Raw genomic sequence first — 20,647 nt, 5'->3', positions numbered from 1 at the left:
TGTCGGTGATGATGGTGTCGGTGATGATGGAGGTGGTGGTGATGATGGTGGTGGTGGTGATGATGGTGGTGGTAGTGGTGATGATGGTGGTAATGATGGTGGTGGTGTTGGGGGGGAATTAACCCGGAGATCAGCTTTAAACAAATGTTCCTGGAGTCATTCAATGAGCCTCCTCTTGGGTCCATAGTGAGTCCGCTGGTGCTTGGCCACGTTGGATTGGTTGGAGAAGCACTTGCCGCACTCGGGGCAGGGGTAGGGCTTTTCACCAGTGTGGACCACCTGATGTTTGATGAGGTTGGACTTGATGGCAAAACCTTTTCCGCACTCGGAGCACAGGAAGGGCTTCTCACCCGTGTGGATCCTCTGGTGTTTGACCAGGTTGGATTTGCTGGTGAAGCCCTTGCCGCAGTCCAAGCAGCAGAACGGTTTCTCCCCGGTGTGAATGATCTGGTGTTTGACCAGGTCTGAGCTGCTGGTGAAACATTTCCCGCACTCGGTACATGCATAAGGTTTCTCTCCCGTGTGAATGCGCTGGTGCGCCACCAGGTTGGTGTTGGTGGAGAAACACTTCCCGCACGCGGAGCAAGGAAAAGGTTTCTCACCAGTGTGAGTCCTCTGGTGTGCCACCAGTTCTGAATTACACGTGAACTCCTTCCCGCAATCTGGGCAGGCCACCACTCGCCCCGAGTGCATCCGCCGGTGCTTGACAATCCCGGATTTGCTGGTGAAGGTTTTGCCGCACATCGTGCAATCGTACAACTTCCTTGCTGCCTCCTGAGGAGCCAAAACCGAACTGGCGGCAAAGATGGAATCGTAATCGACCCGCAAAAAGTCCACGGGAGATGGTTTGGTGCCGCGGTCCTCCGGTTCGTCTTTAATAAGGGCCAACGTCAAGTCGGTCTGGGTCTCCTCGGAGCGTGTTTGAATTCTGGCGTTGAGCTCCTTCTTGGCGTACACCGAGGTATAGTCAGTATGGCTCTCCGAGTCCGTGAGGTTCCCATCCTCTGCGGAGGCAGAATTGTCTGCCACATATCTCATCGGCTGACCCTTCCTCTTCCGCGGCTTACAGATATACTGCGCTCCTCGGCTATAGTCCATCATGGTTCTGGGCTCAGAGATGGCCATGTCAAGGGATCCCCCGAAATCTGCCGGACGAAGATCTGGAAGGGAAAGGAAAAACCTGACTGAAAAATACATCTTAAAAAGGCCCCTCCACCCCAGGATACTAACCTTTCAGCTACCCCCGTTACACTGCTGCTCCATCGATGCTGCCGGGTAAGGAGGACCATGTGACATCCTCCCAGGATGCAGTGCTCAGCCTGAGTGTACCATCACCAAGACCGAAGACCACCACCTGAGGAAGCCCTGTGTGAGCTTCAACACCATCCGAGGTTACTCAGGTTTACTGTGGAGGAACGGAACGGATGGAGGGTACTGGTTTCAGCAGGTGGGGGTTCTCTTACAAACGGAACCTCTTGCTTTATCATGATTGGGGAAAGTCATGGTGGTTCTAAAGGAAAACTCAACCCAAAACAGATAATTGAAGCGAGTTATGGAGTCCAGGGCCTTGTGTGTCTGCTTCTGTAATAAATGTATGGGTCTTGGTAACCCATAAAACCATGAGTTTGGATGTAACATCTACATGGGATGGGACACCTCAGGCCTAACCCATAGAACCATGACCTTGGATCTGACATCTACATGGGACGGGACACCTCAGGCCTAACCCATAAAACCAGAATGGCCTTCGATCTGACATCTACATGGGACGGGACACCTCAGGCCTAACCCATAGAACCCGACTGACCTTGGATCTAACATCTATAGTACATGGGACAGGACACCTCAGGCCTAACCCATAGAACCCGACTGCCCTTGGAGCTGACATCTACATGGGACAGGACACCTTAGGCCTAACCCATAGAACCAGACCGACCTTGGACCTGACATCTACATGGGATGTGACACCTCAGGCCTAACCCATAGAACCCGACTGACCTTGGATCTGACATCTACATGGTATGGGTCACCTCAGGCCTAACCCATAGAACCCGACTGACCTTGGATCTGACATCTACATGGGATTGGACGCCTCGGCCTATCAATGTCGTCATGGCTACTCCAGTTAGTATCTACAATGCCAGGTATAAAATATATGGGTCATACCATAACATACAGCGGGGAAAGTGGCCTCAGTGGACACGGCTGGGATCTGGTACTTACCGTGGAAGGGCTCCATCATCTCTTCCATGGCACCTCCAGCCCCTCTTCCAAGATGTTCCCACTCCTCCATGGAAAAATTCAAGCTGACGTCTTCATTGTCCTGAGGAACCTGACAAACACAACGATAAAGTCACCATCCTGACACATCTACTGGAGAATGTCCCAGAATTCCCGGCACCGCTCACCTCCCCCATCAGCACCTCGATGATCTGGTTGGTCAGTTCCAGGATCTTCTGCTTGTTGTTCCTCTCTTGTATCGGTGATCGTGATGGAAGCACTGCAATGGGACTCAGGATAATTCCACCCAAACCATCGGAAAGGCTACTGCCCCCAGTCTGGTCACCTGACTTCTTCACCACCACGTAATTCTGGGAATGAGACCACATGGACAATAAGACCTCAATATTCAGGAATATCAGAGTGACATCATGTGACCTCCCAGAATCCTCCTCACCTCTCCAGTCAGCAGGTAGATGATCTCCAGGGTGAGGTTGAGTATCCTCTCTGGAAGGTGTCCCCTGTCCATGGTGGGGGTAGGTAATGTTCTGTAGGATAGAGCAGTAGATGGAGTAAATGTAGGCGGGCAGATGAGGAATTTCTCAGAGAGAGGAGAAGGGGGTCATGTGACCTCCTTGAGGGTAGGCAGTGGAGATGCTGGGATGTTTTGGAGTGGAAAGATGGTCCCGGGTTTTGTAGGGTGGGGGGGTTGGAGGTGGGGGTGGGGGGGTTGGTTGAGCTGGAAGAAGGTGGGATGACTAAGAGTCATGTGGCTAGTCCCGGGCTGTTGTAGGGTGAGGGTGAATGGATCTGGAGGGTGAATGGAGCTGGGGGCGGGGTGAATGGAACTAGAGGGTGAATGGAGCTGGGGAGTGAACGGATGTGAGGAGTGAATGGGGGTGGGATGAATGGATCTGAAGGGTGAATGGAGCTGGAGGGTGAATGGATCTGGAGAGTGAATGGAGCTGGGGGGTGCATGGAGCTGGGGGGTGCATGGAGCTGGAGGGTGAATGGATCTGGAGGGTGCATGGATCTGGAGGGTGCATGGATCTGGAGAGTGAATGGATCTGGAGAGTGAATGGAACTGGAGAGTGAATGGAACTGGGGGTGAATGGAGTTGGGGAGGGGGTGTATGGATCTGGGGGGTGAAAGGATGTGAGGGGTGAATGGATCTGGAGAGTGAATGGAGCTGGGCGATGCATGGATCTGGAGAGTGAATGGAGCTGGGGGGTGCATGGATCTGGAGAGTGAATGGAGCTGGGGGGTGCATGGATCTGGAGAGTGAATGGATCTGGGGGTGATGGATCTGGAGGGTGTATGGATCTGGAGGGTGCATGGATCTGGAGAGTGAATGGATCTGGAGGGTGCATGGATCTGGAGAGTGAATGGAACTGGGGGGTGCATGGAGCTGGAGGGTGAATGGATCTGGGGGTGCATGGATCTGGAGAGTGAATGGAGGTGGGGGTGCATTGATCTGGGGGGTGAATGGATCTGGGGGGTGAATGGATGTGAGGGGTGAATGGACCTGGGAGGGGAATGGATGTAAGGGGTGAATGGAGCTGGGGGGGGGGGGGGGGAATGGATGTGAGGGGTGAATGGAGCTGGGGGGGGGGGGGGGGGAATGGATGTGAGGGGTGAATGGAGCTGGGGGGGGGGGGGGAATGGATGTGAGGGGTGAATGGAGCTGGGGGGGGGGGGGAATGGATGTGAGGGGTGAATGGAGCTGGGGGGGGGGGAATGGATGTGAGGGGTGAATGGAGCTGGGGGGGGAATGGATGTGAGGGGTGAATGGAGCTGGGGGGGAATGGATGTGAGGGGTGAATGGAGCTGGGGGGGAATGGATGTGAGGGGTGAATGGATGTGAGGGGTGAATGGAGCTGGGGGGAATGGATATGAGGGGTGAATGGAGCTGGGGGGGGGAATGGATGTGAGGGGTGAATGGATGTGAGGGGTGAATGGAGCTGGGGGGGGGGGGGGGGTGGATGTGAGGGGTGAATGGAGCTGGGAGATGGATGTGAGGAGTGAATGGAGCTGGGGGGGAATGGATGTGAGGGGTGAATGGAGCTGGGGGGGAATGGATGTGAGGGGTGAATGGAGCTGGGGGGGGGGGGGGGAATGGATGTGAGGGGTGAATGGAGCTAGGGGGGGGGGAATGGATGTGAGGGGTGAATGGAGCTAGGGGGGGGGGGGATGGATGTGAGGGGTGAATGGAGCTAGGGGGGGGGGGGATGGATGTGAGGGGTGAATGGAGCTAGGGGGGGTGAATGGATGTGAGGGGTGAATGGAGCTAGGGGGGGAATGGATGTGAGGGGTGAATGGAGCTGGGGGGGGGGGGGAATGGATGTGAGGGGTGAATGGAGCTAGGGGGGGGGAATGGATGTGAGGGGTGAATGGAGCTGGGGGGGGGGGGGGGAATGGATATGAGGGGTGAATTGAGCTGGGGGGGGGAATGGATGTGAGGGGTGAATGGAGCTGGGGGGGGGGGAGGGTGGATGTGAGGGGTGAATGGAGCTGGGAGATGGATGTGAGGAGTGAATGGAGCTGGGGGGGAATGGATGTGAGGGGTGAATGGAGCCGGGGGGGAATGGATGTGAGGGGTGAATGGAGCTGGGGGGGAATGGATGTGAGGGGTGAATGGAGCTGGGGGGGAATGGATGTGAGGGGTGAATGGAGCTGGGGGGGGGGGGGAATGGATGTGAGGGGTGAATGGAGCTGGGGGGGGGGGGGGGGAATGGATGTGAGGGGTGAATGGAGCTAGGGGGGGGGGGGGGGATGGATGTGAGGGGTGAATGGAGCTAGGGGGGGTGAATGGATGTGAGGGGTGAATGGAGCTAGGGGGGGTGAATGGATGTGAGGGGTGAATGGAGCTAGGGGGGGGGGGGGATGGATGTGAGGGGTGAATGGAGCTAGGGGGGGGGGGGGGAATGGATGTGAGGGGTGAATGGAGCTAGGGGGGGGAATGGATGTGAGGGGTGAATGGATGTGAGGGGTGAATGGAGCTAGGGGGGGGGAATGGATGTGAGGGGTGAATGGAGCTGGGGGGGGGAATGGATGTGAGGGGTGAATGGAGCTGGGGGGGGGAATGGATGTGAGGGGTGAATGGAGCTGGGGGGGGGGAATGGATGTGAGGGGTGAATGGAGCTGGGGGGGGGGAATGGATGTGAGGGGTGAATGGAGCTGGGGGGGGGGGGGGGAATGGATGTGAGGGGTGAATGGAGCTGGGGGGGAATGAATGTGAGGGGTGAATGGAGCTGGGGGGGAATGGATGTGAGGGGTGAATGGAGCTGGGGGGGAGGGGGGAATGGATGTGAGGGGTGAATGGAGCTAGGGGGGGGAAATGGATGTGAGGGGTGAATGGAGCTGGGGGATGGATGTGAGGGGTGAATGGAGCTGGGGGGGAATGGATGTGAGGGGTGAATGGAGCTGGGGGGGAGGGGGGAATGGATGTGAGGGGTGAATGGAGCTAGGGGGGGGAAATGGATGTGAGGGGTGAATGGAGCTGGGGGATGGATGTGAGGGGTGAATGGAGCTGGGGGGGGGGGGGGGGGGGATGGATGTGAGGGGTGAATGGAGCTGGGGGGGGAATGGATGTGAGGGGTGATTGGAGCTGGGGGGGGGGAATGCATGTGAGGGGTGATTGGAGCTGGGGGGGGAATGGATGTGAGGGGTGAATATATGTGAGGGATTAATGGATGTGAGGGGTGAATGGAGCTGGGGGGGGGGGAATGGATGTGAGGGGTGAATGGAGCTAGGGGGGGGGGGGATGGATGTGAGGGGTGAATGGAGCTAGGGGGGGGGGAATGGATGTGAGGGGTGAATGGAGCTAGGGGGGGGGGGGGGATGGATGTGAGGGGTGAATGGAGCTAGGGGGGGGGGGGATGGATGTGAGGGGTGAATGGAGCTAGGGGGGGTGAATGGATGTGAGGGGTGAATGGAGCTAGGGGGGGAATGGATGTGAGGGGTGAATGGAGCTGGGGGGGGGGGGAATGGATGTGAGGGGTGAATGGAGCTAGGGGGGGGGGAATGGATGTGAGGGGTGAATGGAGCTGGGGGGGGGGGGGGGAATGGATATGAGGGGTGAATTGAGCTGGGGGGGGGAATGGATGTGAGGGGTGAATGGAGCTGGGGGGGGGAGGGTGGATGTGAGGGGTGAATGGAGCTGGGAGATGGATGTGAGGAGTGAATGGAGCTGGGGGGGAATGGATGTGAGGGGTGAATGGAGCCGGGGGGGAATGGATGTGAGGGGTGAATGGAGCTGGGGGGAAATGGATGTGAGGGGTGAATGGAGCTGGGGGGGAATGGATGTGAGGGGTGAATGGAGCTGGGGGGGGGGGAATGGATGTGAGGGGTGAATGGAGCTGGGGGGGAAATGGATGTGAGGGGTGATTGAAGCTGGGGGGGAATGGATGTGAGGGGTGAATGGAGCTGGGGGGGAGTAAGGATGTGAGGGGTGAATGGAGCTGGGGGGGAATGCATGTGAGGGGTGAATGGAGCTGGGAGGGGGGAATGCATGTGAGGGGTGAATGGAGCTGGGAGGGGGGGAATGCATGTGAGGGGTGAATGGAGCTGGGGAGGGGGGATGGATGTGAGGGGTGAATGGAGCTGGGGAAGGATGGGTGTGAGGGGTGAATGGAGCTGGGGAGGGGGGGATGGATGTGAGGGGTGAATGGAGCTGGGGAAGGATGGGTGTGAGGGGTGAATGGAGCTGGGAGGGGAGTGTGAGGGGTGAATGGAGCTGGGGGGGGGGGATGGGTGTGAGGGGTGAATGGAGCTGGGGGGGAATGGATGTGAGGGGTGAATGGAGCTGGGGGGGGGGGGGGGGGAACGGATGTGAGGGGTGAATGGAGCTGGGGGGAATGGATGTAAGGGGTGAATAGAGCTGGGGGGGAATGGATGTGAGGGGTGAATGGAGCTGGGGGGGGAATGGAGCTGGGGGGGGGGGGGGAATGGAGCGGGGGACGGATGTGAGGGGTGAATGGAGCTGGGGGGGGACGGATGTGAGGGGTGAATGGAGCTGGGGGGGGGACGGATGTGAGGGGTGAATGGAGCTGGGGGGGGACGGATGTGAGGGGTGAATGGAGCTGGGGGGGAATGGATGTGAGGGGTGAATGGAGCTGGGGGGGAATGGATGTGAGGGGTGAATGGAGCTGGGGGGGAATGGATGTGAGGGGTGAATGGAGCTGGGGGGGAATGGATGTGAGGGGTGAATGGAGCGGGGGGGGGAATGGATGTGAGGGGTGAATGGAGCTGGGGGGGGAATGGAGCAGGGGACGGATGTGAGGGGTGAATGGAGCTGGGGGGGAATGGATGTGAGGGGTGAATGGAGCTGGGGGGGAATGGATGTGAGGGGTGAATGGAGCTGGGGGAGGGAATGGATGTGAGGGGTGAATGGAGCAGGGGGGAAATTATGTGAGGGGTGAATGGAGCTGGGGGGGGAATGGATGTGAGGGGTGAATGGAGCAGGGGGGAAATTATGTGAGGGGTGAATGGAGCTGGGGGGGGGGGGAATGGATGTGAGGGGTGATTGGAGCTGGGGGGGAATGGATGTGAGGGGTGAATGGAGCTGGGGGGGAATATGGATGTGAGGGGGGAATGGATGTGAGGGGTGAATGGAGCTGGGGGGGGGGGGTGGATGTGAGGGGTGAATATATGTGAGGGGTTAATGGATGTGAGGGGTGAATGGAGCTGGGGGGGGGGGGGAATGGATGTGAGGGGTGATTGGAGCTGGGGGGGAATGGATGTGAGGGGTGAATGGAGCTGGGGGGGAATATGGATGTGAGGGGGGAATGGATGTGAGGGGTGAATGGAGCTGGGGGGGGGGGAGGGAATATATGTGAGGGGTTAATGGATGTGAGGGGTGAATGGAGCTGGGGGGGGGGGGATGGATGTGAGGGGTGAATGGAGCTGGGGGGGGAATGGATGTGAGGGGTGATTGGAGCTGGGGGGGGAATGGATGTGAGGGGTGAATGGAGCTGGGGGGGATGGGTGTGAGGGGTGAATGGAGCTGGGGGGAATGGATGTGAGGGGTGAATGGAGCTGGGGGGGGGGGAGGAACGGATGTGAGGGTTCAATGGATGTAAGGGGTGAATAGAGCTGGGGGGGGAATGGATGTGAGGGGTGAATGGAGCTGGGGGGGGGAATGGAGCGGGGGACGGATGTGAGGGGTGAATGGAGCTGGGGGGGGGGAATGGAGCGGGGGACGGATGTGAGGGGTGAATGGAGCTGGGGGAGAATGGATGTGAGGGGTGAATGGAGCTGGGGGGGAATGGATGTGAGGGGTGAATGGAGCTGGGGGGGAATGATGTGAGGGGTGAATGGAGCTTGGGGGGGAATGGATGTGAGGGGTGAATGGAGCTGAGGGAGAATGAATGTGACGGGTGAATGGAGCTGGGGGGGAATGGATGTGAGGGGTGAATGGAGCTGGGGGGGGAATGGAGCAGGGGACGGATGTGAGGGGTGAATGGAGCTGGGGGGGAATGGATGTGAGGGGTGAATGGAGCTGGGGGGGAATGGATGTGAGGGGTGAATGGAGCTGGGGGGAAATTATGTGAGGGGTGAATGGAGCTTGGGGGGAATGGAGCTGGGGGGGGGGGGGGAATGGATGTGAGGGGTGAATGGAGCTGGGGGGGGGGAATGGATGTGAGGGGTGAATGGAGCTGGGGGGGGATGGATGTGAGGGGTGAATATATGTGAGGGATTAATGGATGTGAGGGGTGAATGGAGCTGGGGGGGAAATGGATGTGAGGGGTGATTGAAGCTGGGGGGGGGGGGGAATGGATGTGAGGGGGGAATGGAGCTGGGGGGGAGTATGAATGTGAGGGGTGAATGGAGATGGGGGGGAATGCATGTGAGGGGTGAATGGAGCTGGGAGGGGGGAATGCATGTGAGGGGTGAATGGAGCTGGGAGGGGAATGGATGTGAGGGGTGAATGGAGCTGGGGGGGGGGGAGGAACGGATGTGAGGGGTGAATGGAGCTGGGGGGAATGGATGTAAGGGGTGAATAGAGCTGGGGGGGAATGGATGTGAGGGGTGAATGGAGCTGGGGGAGAATGGATGTGAGGGGTGAATGGAGCTGGGGGGGAATGGAGCAGGGGACGGATGTGAGGGGTGAATGGAGCTGGGGGGGAATGGATGTGAGGGGTGAATGGAGCTGGGGGGGGGGGGAATGGATGTGAGGGGTGAATGGAGCGGGGGGAAATGATGTGAGGGGTGAATGGAGCTTGGGGGGAATGGATGTGAGAGGTGAATGGAGCTGGGGGGGGAATGGATGTGAGGGGTGAATGGAGCTGGGGGGGGGGGGGGGGAATGGATGTGAGGGGTGACTGGAGCTGGGGGGGGGGGGGAATGGATGTGAGGGGTGATTGGAGCTGTGGGGGAATGGATGTGAGGGGTGAATGGAGCTGGGGGGGAATATGGATGTGAGGGGGGAATGGATGTGAGGGGTGAATTGAGCTGGGGGGGGGGGGGGTAGATGTGAGGGGTGAATGGAGCTGGGGGGGGGATGAATGTGAGGGGTTAATGGATGTGAGGGGTGAATGGAGCTGGGGGTGAAATGGATGTGAGGGGTGATTGAAGCTGGGGGGGGAATGGATGTGAGGGGTGAATGGAGCTGGGGGGAATATGGATGTGAGGGGTGAATGGAGCTGGGGGGGAATGGATGTGAGGGGTGAATGGAGCTGGGGGGGAATGCATGTGAGGGGTGAATGGAGTTGGGAGGGGGGGAATGCATGTGAGGGGTGAATGGAGCTGGGGAGGGGGGGATGGATGTGAGGGGTGAATGGAGTTGGGGGGGATGGGTGTGAGGGGTGAATGGAGCTGGGGGTAGAATGGATGTGAGGGGTGAATGGAGCTGGGGGAGGGGATGGGTGTGAGGGGTGAATGGAGCTGGGGGAGGGGATGGGTGTGAGGGGTGAATGGAGCTGGGGGAGGGGATGGGTGTGAGGGGTGAATGGAGCTGGGGGAGGGGATGGGTGTGAGGGGTGAATGGAGCTGGGGAAGGATGGGTGTGAGGGGTGAATGGAGCTGGGAGGGGGGTGTGAGGGGTGAATGGAGCTGGGGGGGGGGGGGGAATGGATGTGAGGTGTGAATGGAGCTGGGGGGGGGGGGGAGGAACGGATGTGAGGGGTGAATGGAGCTGGGGGGAATGGATGTAAGGGGTGAATAGAGCTGGGGGGGAATGGATGTAAGGGGTGAATAGAGCTGGGGGGGAATGGATGTGAGGGGTGAATGGAGCTGGGGGGGGATGGATGTGAGGGGTGAATGGAGCTGGGGAGGGGGGGGAATGGATGTGAGGTGTGAATGGAGCTGGGGGGGGGGGGGGGGAGGAACGGATGTGAGGGGTGAATGGAGCTGGGGGGAATGGATGTAAGGGGTGAATAGAGCTGGGGGGGAATGCATGTGAGGGGTGAATGGAGCTGGGAGGGGAATGGATGTGAGGGGTGAATGGAGCTGGGGGGGGGGGGGGGGGAATGGATGTGAGGTGTGAATGGAGCTGGGGGGGGGGAGGAACGGATGTGAGGGGTGAATGGAGCTGGGGGGAATGGATGTAAGGGGTGAATAGAGCTGGGGGGAATGCATGTGAGGGGTGAATGGAGCTGGGAGGGGAATGGATGTGAGGGGTGAATGGAGCTGGGGGGGAGGGGGAGGAACGGATGTGAGGGGTGAATGGAGCTGGGGGAGAATGGATGTGAGGGGTGAATGGAGCTGGGGGAGAATGGATGTGAGGGGTGAATGGAGCTGGGGGGGAATGGTTGTGAGGGGTGAATGGAGCTGGGGGGGGGAATGGAGCAGGGGACGGATGTGAGGGGTGAATGGAGCTGGGGGGGGGGGGGGAATGGATGTGAGGGGTGAATGGAGCGGGGGGGAAATGATGTGAGGGGTGAATGGAGCTTGGGGTGAATGGATGTGAGAGGTGAATGGAGCTGGGGGGGGAATGGATGTGAGGGGTGAATGGAGCTGGGGGGGGGGGGAATGGATGTGAGGGGTGACTGGAGCTGGGGGGGGAATGGATGCGAGGGGTGATTGGAGCTGGGGGGTAATGGATGTGAGGGGTGAATGGAGCTGGGGGGGAATATGGATGTGAGGGGGGAATGGATGTGAGGGGTGAATTGAGCTGGGGGGGGTAGATGTGAGGGGTGAATGGAGCTGGGGGGGATGGATGTGAGGGGTGATTGAAGCTGGGGGGGGAATGGATGTGAGGGGTGAATGGAGCTGGGGGGAATATGGATGTGAGGGGTGAATGGAGCTGGGGGGGAATGGATGTGAGGGGTAAATTGAGCTGGGGGGGAATGCATGTGAGGGGTGAATGGAGCTGGGAGGGGGGGAATGCATGTGAGGGGTGAATGGAGCTGGGGAGGGGGGGATGGATGTGAGGGGTGAATGGAGCTGGGGGGGATGGGTGTGAGGGGTGAATGGAGCTGGGGGAGGGGATGGGTGTGAGGGGTGAATGGAGCTGGGGGAGGGGATGGGTGTGAGGGGTGAATGGAGCTGGGGAAGGATGGGTGTGAGGGGTGAATGGAGCTGGGGGGGAATGGATGTGAGGGGTGAATGGAGCTGGGGGGGGGGGGGAATGGATGTGAGGGGTGAATGGAGCAGGGGGGAAATTATGTGAGGGGTGAATGGAGCTTGGGGGGAATGGAGCTGGGGGGGGGGGAATGGATGTGAGGGGTGAATGGAGCTGGGGGGGGAATGGATGTGAGGGGTGAATGGAGCTGGGGGGGGATGGATGTGAGGGGTGAATATATGTGAGGGATTAATGGATGTGAGGGGTGAATGGAGCTGGGGGGGAAATGGATGTGAGGGGTGATTGAAGCTGGGGGGGGGGGGGGAATGGATGTGAGGGGGGAATGGAGCTGGGGGGGAGTATGAATGTGAGGGGTGAATGGAGCTGGGGGGGAATGCATGTGAGGGGTGAATGGAGCTGGGAGGGGGGAATGCATGTGAGGGGTGAATGGAGCTGGGAGGGGAGGAACGGATGTGAGGGGTGAATGGAGCTGGGGGGAATGGATGTAAGGGGTGAATAGAGCTGGGGGGGAATGGATGTGAGGGGTGAATGGAGCTGGGGGAGAATGGATGTGAGGGGTGAATGGAGCTGGGGGGGAATGGAGCAGGGGACGGATGTGAGGGGTGAATGGAGCTGGGGGGGAATGGATGTGAGGGGTGAATGGAGCTGGGGGAGGGGGGAATGGATGTGAGGGGTGAATGGAGCGGGGGGAAATGATGTGAGGGGTGAATGGAGCTTGGGGGGAATGGATGTGAGAGGTGAATGGAGCTGGGGGGGGAATGGATGTGAGGGGTGAATGGAGCTGGGGGGGGGGGAATGGATGTGAGGGGTGACTGGAGCTGGGGGGGGGGGGAATGGATGTGAGGGGTGATTGGAGCTGGGGGGGAATGGATGTGAGGGGTGAATGGAGCTGGGGGGGAATATGGATGTGAGGGGGGAATGGATGTGAGGGGTGAATTGAGCTGGGGGGGGGGGTAGATGTGAGGGGTGAATGGAGCTGGGGGGGGGATGAATGTGAGGGGTTAATGGATGTGAGGGGTGAATGGAGCTGGGGGTGAAATGGATGTGAGGGGTGATTGAAGCTGGGGGGGGAATGGATGTGAGGGGTGAATGGAGCTGGGGGGAATATGGATGTGAGGGGTGATTGGAGCTGGGGGGGAATGGATGTGAGGGGTGAATGGAGCTGGGGGGGAATGCATGTGAGGGGTGAATGGAGCTGGGAGGGGGGGGGAATGCATGTGAGGGGTGAATGGAGCTGGGGAGGGGGGGATGGATGTGAGGGGTGAATGGAGTTGGGGGGGATGGGTGTGAGGGGTGAATGGAGCTGGGGGTAGAATGGATGTGAGGGGTGAATTGAGCTGGGGGAGGGGATGGGTGTGAGGGGTGAATGGAGCTGGGGGAGGGGATGGGTGTGAGGGGTGAATGGAGCTGGGGGAGGGGATGGGTGTGAGGGGTGAATGGAGCTGGGGGAGGGGATGGGTGTGAGGGGTGAATGGAGCTGGGGAAGGATGGGTGTGAGGGGTGAATGGAGCTGGGAGGGGGGTGTGAGGGGTGAATGGAGCTGGGGGGGGGGGGGGAATGGATGTGAGGTGTGAATGGAGCTGGGGGGGGGGAGGAACGGATGTGAGGGGTGAATGGAGCTGGGGGGAATGGATGTAAGGGGTGAATAGAGCTGGGGGGGAATGGATGTGAGGGGTGAATGGAGCTGGGGGGGGATGGATGTGAGGGGTGAATGGAGCTGGGGAGGGGGGGGAATGGATGTGAGGTGTGAATGGAGCTGGGGGGGGGGGGAGGAACGGATGTGAGGGGTGAATGGAGCTAACGGGGAATGGATGTAAGGGGTGAATAGAGCTGGGGGGGAATGCATGTGAGGGGTGAATGGAGCTGGGAGGGGAATGGATGTGAGGGGTGAATGGAGCTGGGGGGGGGGGGGGAATGGATGTGAGGTGTGAATGGAGCTGGGGGGGGGGAGGAACGGATGTGAGGGGTGAATGGAGCTGGGGGGAATGGATGTAAGGGGTGAATAGAGCTGGGGGGAATGCATGTGAGGGGTGAATGGAGCTGGGAGGGGAATGGATGTGAGGGGTGAATGGAGCTGGGGGGGGGGGGGGAGGAACGGATGTGAGGGGTGAATGGAGCTGGGGGAGAATGGATGTGAGGGGTGAATGGAGCTGGGGGAGAATGGATGTGAGGGGTGAATGGAGCTGGGGGGGAATGGTTGTGAGGGGTGAATGGAGCTGGGGGGGGGGAATGGAGCAGGGGACGGATGTGAGGGGTGAATGGAGCTGGGGGGGGGGGGGAATGGATGTGAGGGGTGAATGGAGCGGGGGGGAAATGATGTGAGGGGTGAATGGAGCTTTGGGTGAATGGATGTGAGAGGTGAATGGAGCTGGGGGGGGAATGGATGTGAGGGGTGAATGGAGCTGGGGGGGGGGAATGGATGTGAGGGGTGACTGGAGCTGGGGGGGGAATGGATGCGAGGGGTGATTGGAGCTGGGGGGTAATGGATGTGAGGGGTGAATGGAGCTGGGGGGGAATATGGATGTGAGGGGGGAATGGAGCTGGGGGGGGGTAGATGTGAGGGGTGAATGGAGCTGGGGGGGATGGATGTGAGGGGTGATTGAAGCTGGGGGGGGAATGGATGTGAGGGGTGAATGGAGCTGGGGGGAATATGGATGTGAGGGGTGAATGGAGCTGGGGGGGAATGGATGTGAGGGGTAAATTGAGCTGGGGGGGAATGCATGTGAGGGGTGAATGGAGCTGGGAGGGGGGGAATGCATGTGAGGGGTGAATGGAGCTGGGGAGGGGGGGATGGATGTGAGGGGTGAATGGAGCTGGGGGGGATGGGTGTGAGGGGTGAATGGAGCTGGGGGAGGGGATGGGTGTGAGGGGTGAATGGAGCTGGGGAAGGATGGGTGTGAGGGGTGAATGGAGCTGGGAGGGGGGTGTGAGTGGTGAATGGAGCTGGGGGGGGGGGGATGGGTGTGAGGGGTGAATGGAGCTGGGGGGGGGGGGGAATGGATGTGAGGTGTGAATGGAGCTGGGGGGGGGGAGGAACGGATGTGAGGGGTGAATGGAGCTGGGGGGAATGAATGTAAGGGGTGAATAGAGCTGGGGGGGAATGGATGTGAGGGGTGAATGGAGCTGGGGAGGGGGGGGAATGGAGCGGGGGACGGATGTGAGGGGTGAATGGAGCTGGGGAAGAATGGATGTGAGGGGTGAATGGAGCTGGGGGAGAATGGATGTGAGGGGTGAATGGAGCTGGGGGGGAATGGATGTGAGGAGTGAATGGAGCTGGGGGGGAATGGATGTGAGGGGTGAATGGAGCTGGGGACGGATGTGAGGGGTGAATGGAGCTGGGGAAGAATGGATGTGAGGGGTGAATGGAGCTGGGGGAGAATGGATGTGAGGGGTGAATGGAGCTGGGGGGGAATGGATGTGAGGAGTGAATGGAGCTGGGGGGGAATGGATGTGAGGGGTGAATGGAGCTGGGGGGGAATGGATGTGAGGGGTGAATGGAGCTGGGGGGGAATGGATGTGAGGGGTGAATGGAGCTGGGGGGGGAATGGATGTGAGGGGTGAATGGAGCTGGGGGGGGAATGGATGTGAGGGGTGAATGGAGATGGGGGGGGATGGAGCTGGGGGGGGAATGGAGCGGGGGACGGATGTGAGGGGTGAATGGAGCTGGGGGAGAATGGATGTGAGGGGTGAATGGAGCTGGGGGGGAATGGATGTGAGGGGTGAATGGAGCTGGGGGGGGGGGGGGGGAATGGATGTGAGGGGTGAATGGAGCGGGGGGGAAATGATGTGAGGGGTGAATGGAGCTTGGGGGGAAATGATGTGAGGGGTGAATGGAGCTTGGGGGGAATGGATGTGAGGGGTGAATGGAGCTGGGGGGGGGGGGAATGGATGTGAGGGGTGAATGGAGCTGGGGGGGAATGGATATCCCAGAGCTCCATGTCGGACATTGGAGGGATGATGTATGGAACGTACTATGTTGGTATTTCGGTGGGGGGATAGGGATTATACGGAATGTACCATGTCTGTGTGTAGGGCTGTGTGTGTAGGGCCGTGTGTGTTGGGTGGGGGGGGGGGGGGGGAATGGGGGTGATGGGATGTCCTATGTCAGTGTGTAGGGAGGGGGTGATGGGTGGAATGTACCATGTCAGTGTGTAGGGGGGGTGATGGAATGTAAGATGTCAGTGTGTAAGGGGGGGGGGGTGATGGATAGAATATACCATGCCAGTGTGTAGGAAGGATGTTGGAACGTACCATGTCAGTGTGTAGGGGGTGCAGTTCCCCATGTCTCAGTGATGTGGGGGGGGGGGGCAGAGGATGGATAGAATATACCATGTCTGTATATAGGGATAAGGGGGTGCTGAAATGTACCATGTCAGTCTATGGGGGCGAGGGGGGGGTGATGGAATGTACCATGTCAGTATGTAGGGGAGAAGCGTGATGGAATGTACCATGTCAGTGTGTGTGTGTGGGGGGGGTGATGGAATGTACCATGTCAATATGTAGGGGGGAAGGGTGATGGAATGTACCATGTCAGTGTGTAGGGGGGGGGAGGGGTGATGGAATGTACCATGTCGGTGTGTAGGGGGGGGGAAGGGTGATGGAATATACCATGTCAGTGTGTAAGGGGGGGTGATGGAATGTACCATGTCAGTATGTAGGGGGGGAAGCATGATGGAATGTACCATGTCAGGATGTAGGGGGGGGGGGAGGGTGATGGAATGTACCATGTCAGTGTGTGTGGGGGGGGGTGATGGAATGTACCATGTCAGTATGTGGGGGGGTGATGGAATGTACCATGTCAGTATGTAGGGGGGGGAAGGTTGATGGAATGTACCATGTCAGTGTGTAGGGGGGGTGATGGAATGTACCATGTCAGTATGTAGGGAGGGAAGGGTGATGGAATGTACTATGTCGGTGTGTAGGGGGGGGAGGGGTGATGGAATGTACCATGTCAATATGTAGGGGGGAAGGGTAATGGAATGTACCATGTCAGGATGTAGGGGGGGTGATGGAATGTACCATGTCAGTGTGTAGGGGGGGTGATGGAATGTACCATGTCAGTGTGTAGGGGGGGGGAAGGGTGATGGAATGTACCATGTCAGTATGTAAGGGGGGGGTGATGGAATGTACCATGTCAGTATGCAGGGGGGGGAAGGGTGATGGAATGTACCATGTCAGTGTGTAGGGGGGAAGGGTGATGGAATGTACCATGTCAGGATGTAGGGGGGGGGAGGGTGATGGAATGTACAATGTCAGTGTGTAGGGGGGGGTGATGGAATGTACCATGTCGGTGTGTAGGGGGGGAGGGGTGATGGAATGTACCATGTCAGTATGTAGGGGGGAAGGGTGATGGAATGTACAATGTCAGTGTGTGGGGGGGGTGATGGAATGTACCATGTCAGTATGTAGGGGGGGAAGGGTGATGAAATGTACAATGTCAGTGTGTGTAGGGGGGTGATGGAATGTACCATGTCAGTATGTAGGGGGGGGGGGTGATGGAATGTACCATGTCAATATGTAGGGGGGAAGGGTGATGGAATGTACCATGTCAGGATGTAGGGGGGGGGGTGATGGAATGTACCATGTCAGTGTGTAGGGGGGATGGAATGTACCATGTCAGTGTGTAGGGGGGATGGAATGTACCATGTCAGTATGTGGGGGGGGGGGGTGATGGAATGTACCATGTCAGTATGTAGGGGGGGAAGGGTGATGGAATGTACCATGTCAGTGTGTAGGGGGGGAGGGGTGATGGAATGTACCATGTCGGTGTGTAGGGGGCTGCAATGCCACGTCTCAGTGATGTCGGGGGGGAGGGATGGATGGAATGTACCATGTCAGAGTGTAGGGGGGTGGAATGCACCATGTCAGTGTGTAGGGGGGGGTGATGGATGGAATGTAGCATGCCAATCTGGGTGCAGTGCCCTATGTCTCAGTGATGTAAAGGGGGGGGCTAGGGGATGGATGGAATGTACCATGTCAGTGTGTAGGGTTGGGGTGATGGAATGTACCATGTCAGTGTGGATGGGGTTGGGGTGTCGGATGGAATGTACCATGTCAGTGTGTGGGGGGATGGATGGAATGTACCGTGTCAGTGTGCAGGGGGTGGGGTGATGGATGGAATGTACCATGTCAGTGTGTGGGGGGGTGATGGAATGTACCATGTCAGTATGTAGGGGGGAAGGGTGATGGAATGTACCATGTCAGTGTGTAGGGGGAAGGGGTGATGGAATGTACCATGTCAGTGTGTAGGGGGGAGGGGTGATGGAATGTACCATGTCGGTGTGTAGGGGGTTGCAATGCCACGTCTCAGTGATGTCGGGGGGGGGGGGGGGGAAGGGGATGGATGGAATGTACCATGTCAGTATGTAGGGGAGGGGGATGGAATGTACCATGTCAGTATGTAGGGAGGGGGGCTGTGATGGAATGTACCGTGTCAGTGTGTAGGGGGGGAAGGGTGATGCCATGTCAGTGTGTAGGGGAGGTGATGGAAAGCACCATGTCAGCCTATGGGGGGGGGGTGATGGAATGTACCATGTCAGTGTGTGTGGGGGATGTAATGTACCATGTCAGTATGTAGGGGGGTTGATGGAATGTACCATGTCAGTATGTAGGGGGGGGGAGAGAGAGAGGAGGGTGATGGAATGTACCATGTCAGTGTGTAGGGGGGGAAGGAATGTACCATGTCAGTGTGTGGGGGTGATGGAATGTACCATGTCATTATGTAGGGGGCGAAGGGTGATGGAATATACTATGTCAGTGTGTAGGGGGGGTGATGGAATGTACCATGTCAGTGTGTAGGGGGGGAAGGGTGGTGGAATGTACAATGTCAGTATGTAGGGGGGGGAAGGGTGATGGAATGTACAATGTCAGTATGTAGGGGGGGATGATAGAATGTACCATGTCAGTATGTAGGGGGGGATGGAATGTACCATGTCAGTGTGTAGGGGGGATGTAATGTACCATGTCAGTATGTGTGTGGGGGGGGTCGTGATGGAATGTACCATGTCAGTATGTATGGGGGGGGAAAGGGTGAAGGAATGTACCATGTCAGTGTGTAGGGGGCTGCAATGCCACATGTCTCAGTGATGTCGGGGGGGGGGGGATGGATGGAATGTACCATGTCAGAGTGTAGGGGGGGTGGAATGCACCATGTCAGTGTGTAGGGGGGGTGATGGATGGAATGTACCATGCCAATCTGGGTGCAGTGCCCAATGTCTCAGTGATGTAAGGGGGGGGGGGGGGGGGCAGGAGATGGATGGAATGTACCATGTCAGTGTGTAGGGGGGTGCTGGAATGTACCATGCAGTGTGTAGGGGGGGGGTGATGGATAGAATGTACCATGTCAGTGTGTGTGTGGGGGGGGGGGTGATGGATGGAATGTACCATGTCAGTGTGTGTGTGTGGGGGGGGGGTGATGGAAGGAATGTACCATGTCAGTGTGGATGGGGTTATGGATGGAATGTACCATGTCAGTGTGTGGGGGGATGGATGGAATGTACCATGTCAGTGTGTAGGGGGTGGGGTGATGGATGGAATGTACCATGTCAGTGTGGGGGGGGATGATGGATGAAATGTACCATTTCAGTATTTAGGGGGTGCAGTTCCCCATGTCTCAGTGATGTCAGGGTGGGGGCAGGGGATCGATGTCTCCCCCTGGTGGTGGTGGGGGACGTACATAGCACTCACTGACCTGCTCTTTCCTCTCTCTGTTCTCCAGTACAGAAGCAGCGGAAATCTTCATCCCATCCCCTCCAGGCACACTCTGACCCCGAGTCTCCGCCTCCTGTCCCCGCTTCACGAGCGCCGCCATCTTGCCTGTGCCCTCCTAAGGGATGAATGGGGTCTGCACTCCGGAAATATGACGGCTCATCCAATCGCGGTATTCCGGCCTTCCGTAAACCGTAGCGAACATGGGAGATGTGTGATGACAGTACCGGGAGAGGGGGATGGGCCTCCGACCATATGTATCACCCTCAAGAGCCCGCACGGCCCGGGCCGCCCTCACATCGGAAGTCCGGAGTCAACCCGGAAGTGCTGGTGGAACGCACAGACCGGAAGTGCCCTGAATGGTCCTGGAGCCGCTTCCGGCCGTTGTCTGCAGTGGTGGAGGAGGGGAGAGGGCTGTGTACGGGTGAGTGGTGACCCGGGGAGGGGGCGGGCGCCATACAGACAATAGAGGGGCCCCTGACCTGTGCTGCGGGCCCATAATGCGTTACTGCTCTTAGATTGGTGATGATGGGAATGTGTGAGCGAATGTCTACACCCCGCCCCAAAGATGCTGACTCCGCCCTATGCTGGCACCCCGCCCCCAAAGATACACAGCCCGCCCCCAAAGATTTAGACCCCACCCTATACTGGCACCCTGCCCCCAAAGATACAGACTCCACCCCCAAAGAAACAGATACTGGCACCCCGCCCCCAAAGATACAGACTCCACCCCTAAAGATACAGATACTGGCACCCCACCCCAAATATACAGATATTGGCACCCCGCCCCCAGAGATACAGATACTGGCATCATGCCCCCAAAGATGTAGACCCCTCCCTATACTTGCACCCCGCCCCCAAAGATACAGACTCAGCTCTATGCTGGCACCCCACTCCCAATGATACAGATACTGGCACCCCATCCCCAAAGATGCAGACTCCGCCCTATGCTGGCAGCCTGCCCCCAAAGATACAGACTCCGCCCCTAAAGAACCAGACCCCATCCTACACCAACACCCTCCCATTGTGACCCGCCCCCCTTTACATTGGGATAGGAGCAGAGGAGGGGTGCTAAGGGGGATGTGTCAGGATGGAGAGAGGGGAGGGGCTAAGAAATTTGGCGAGTGCCGGCCCCTCCCCTGTCACACCTGGTATTACTGTGCTATGAGTGGCCCCTCCCTCTTTATACACCTATAT

At 58.5% G+C, this 20,647-nt stretch overlaps 2 protein-coding genes across 4 annotated transcripts in view; one reads left to right on the top strand and one right to left on the bottom strand.

The window, feature by feature from the left end:
- On the bottom strand, positions 1–19,962 carry LOC149455971 (oocyte zinc finger protein XlCOF7.1-like). Of its 2 annotated transcripts, none has more exons than XM_089685605.1 (5): positions 19,434–19,962; positions 2,678–2,768; positions 2,424–2,591; positions 2,224–2,332; positions 1–1,160 (listed from the first exon to the last, which is right to left on the bottom strand). In XM_089685605.1, exons 2-5 carry the CDS (start codon positions 2,747–2,749, stop codon positions 157–159), a joined length of 1,353 nt encoding a protein of 450 aa, XP_089541731.1. In that variant the 5' UTR covers positions 2,750–2,768; positions 19,434–19,962; the 3' UTR covers positions 1–156. The 2 variants fall into 2 exon arrangements, with proteins under 2 accessions (XP_089541731.1, XP_089541730.1); XM_089685604.1 differs by having other exon boundaries at positions 2,409–2,591; positions 19,434–19,959.
- Positions 2,569–20,647, top strand: part of LOC149455970 (uncharacterized) — a 29,491-nt gene continuing 11,412 nt past the window's right edge. Inside the window, exons 1-2 of one of the 2 annotated variants that reach the window (XM_089685601.1) lie at positions 2,569–2,692; positions 19,461–19,874. The gene's annotated coding sequence lies outside the window, so the exon portion shown is untranslated. Of the gene's footprint in view, positions 2,693–19,408; positions 19,875–20,647 lie in introns of those variants that run through there. The other variant, XM_089685603.1, reaches the window with a different exon arrangement.

The sequence above is a fragment of the Staurois parvus genome, unplaced genomic scaffold, assembly GCF_062004578.1.
Source record: "Staurois parvus isolate SC_StPar_1 unplaced genomic scaffold, SC_StPar_1.0 ptg000380l, whole genome shotgun sequence".
NCBI classification, from domain to species: Eukaryota; Metazoa; Chordata; class Amphibia; order Anura; family Ranidae; genus Staurois; species Staurois parvus.
This window is presented reverse-complemented; position numbering and strand designations above follow the sequence as displayed.

What these genes read in the sequence shown, in the direction of transcription:
- LOC149455971 (XM_089685604.1), bottom strand. Translation starts at nt 2,749, where the DNA reads ATGGACAGGGGACACCTTCCAGAGAGGATACTCAACCTCACCCTGGAG. An exon ending in TCTACCTGCTGACTGGAGAG is followed by an intron (nt 2,592 to 2,677) that starts GTGAGGAGGATT and finishes TCTCATTCCCAG; the next exon opens with AATTACGTGGTGGTGAAGAA. An exon ending in TCGAGGTGCTGATGGGGGAG is followed by an intron (nt 2,333 to 2,408) that starts GTGAGCGGTGCC and finishes TGTGTTTGTCAG; the next exon opens with GTTCCTCAGGACAATGAAGA.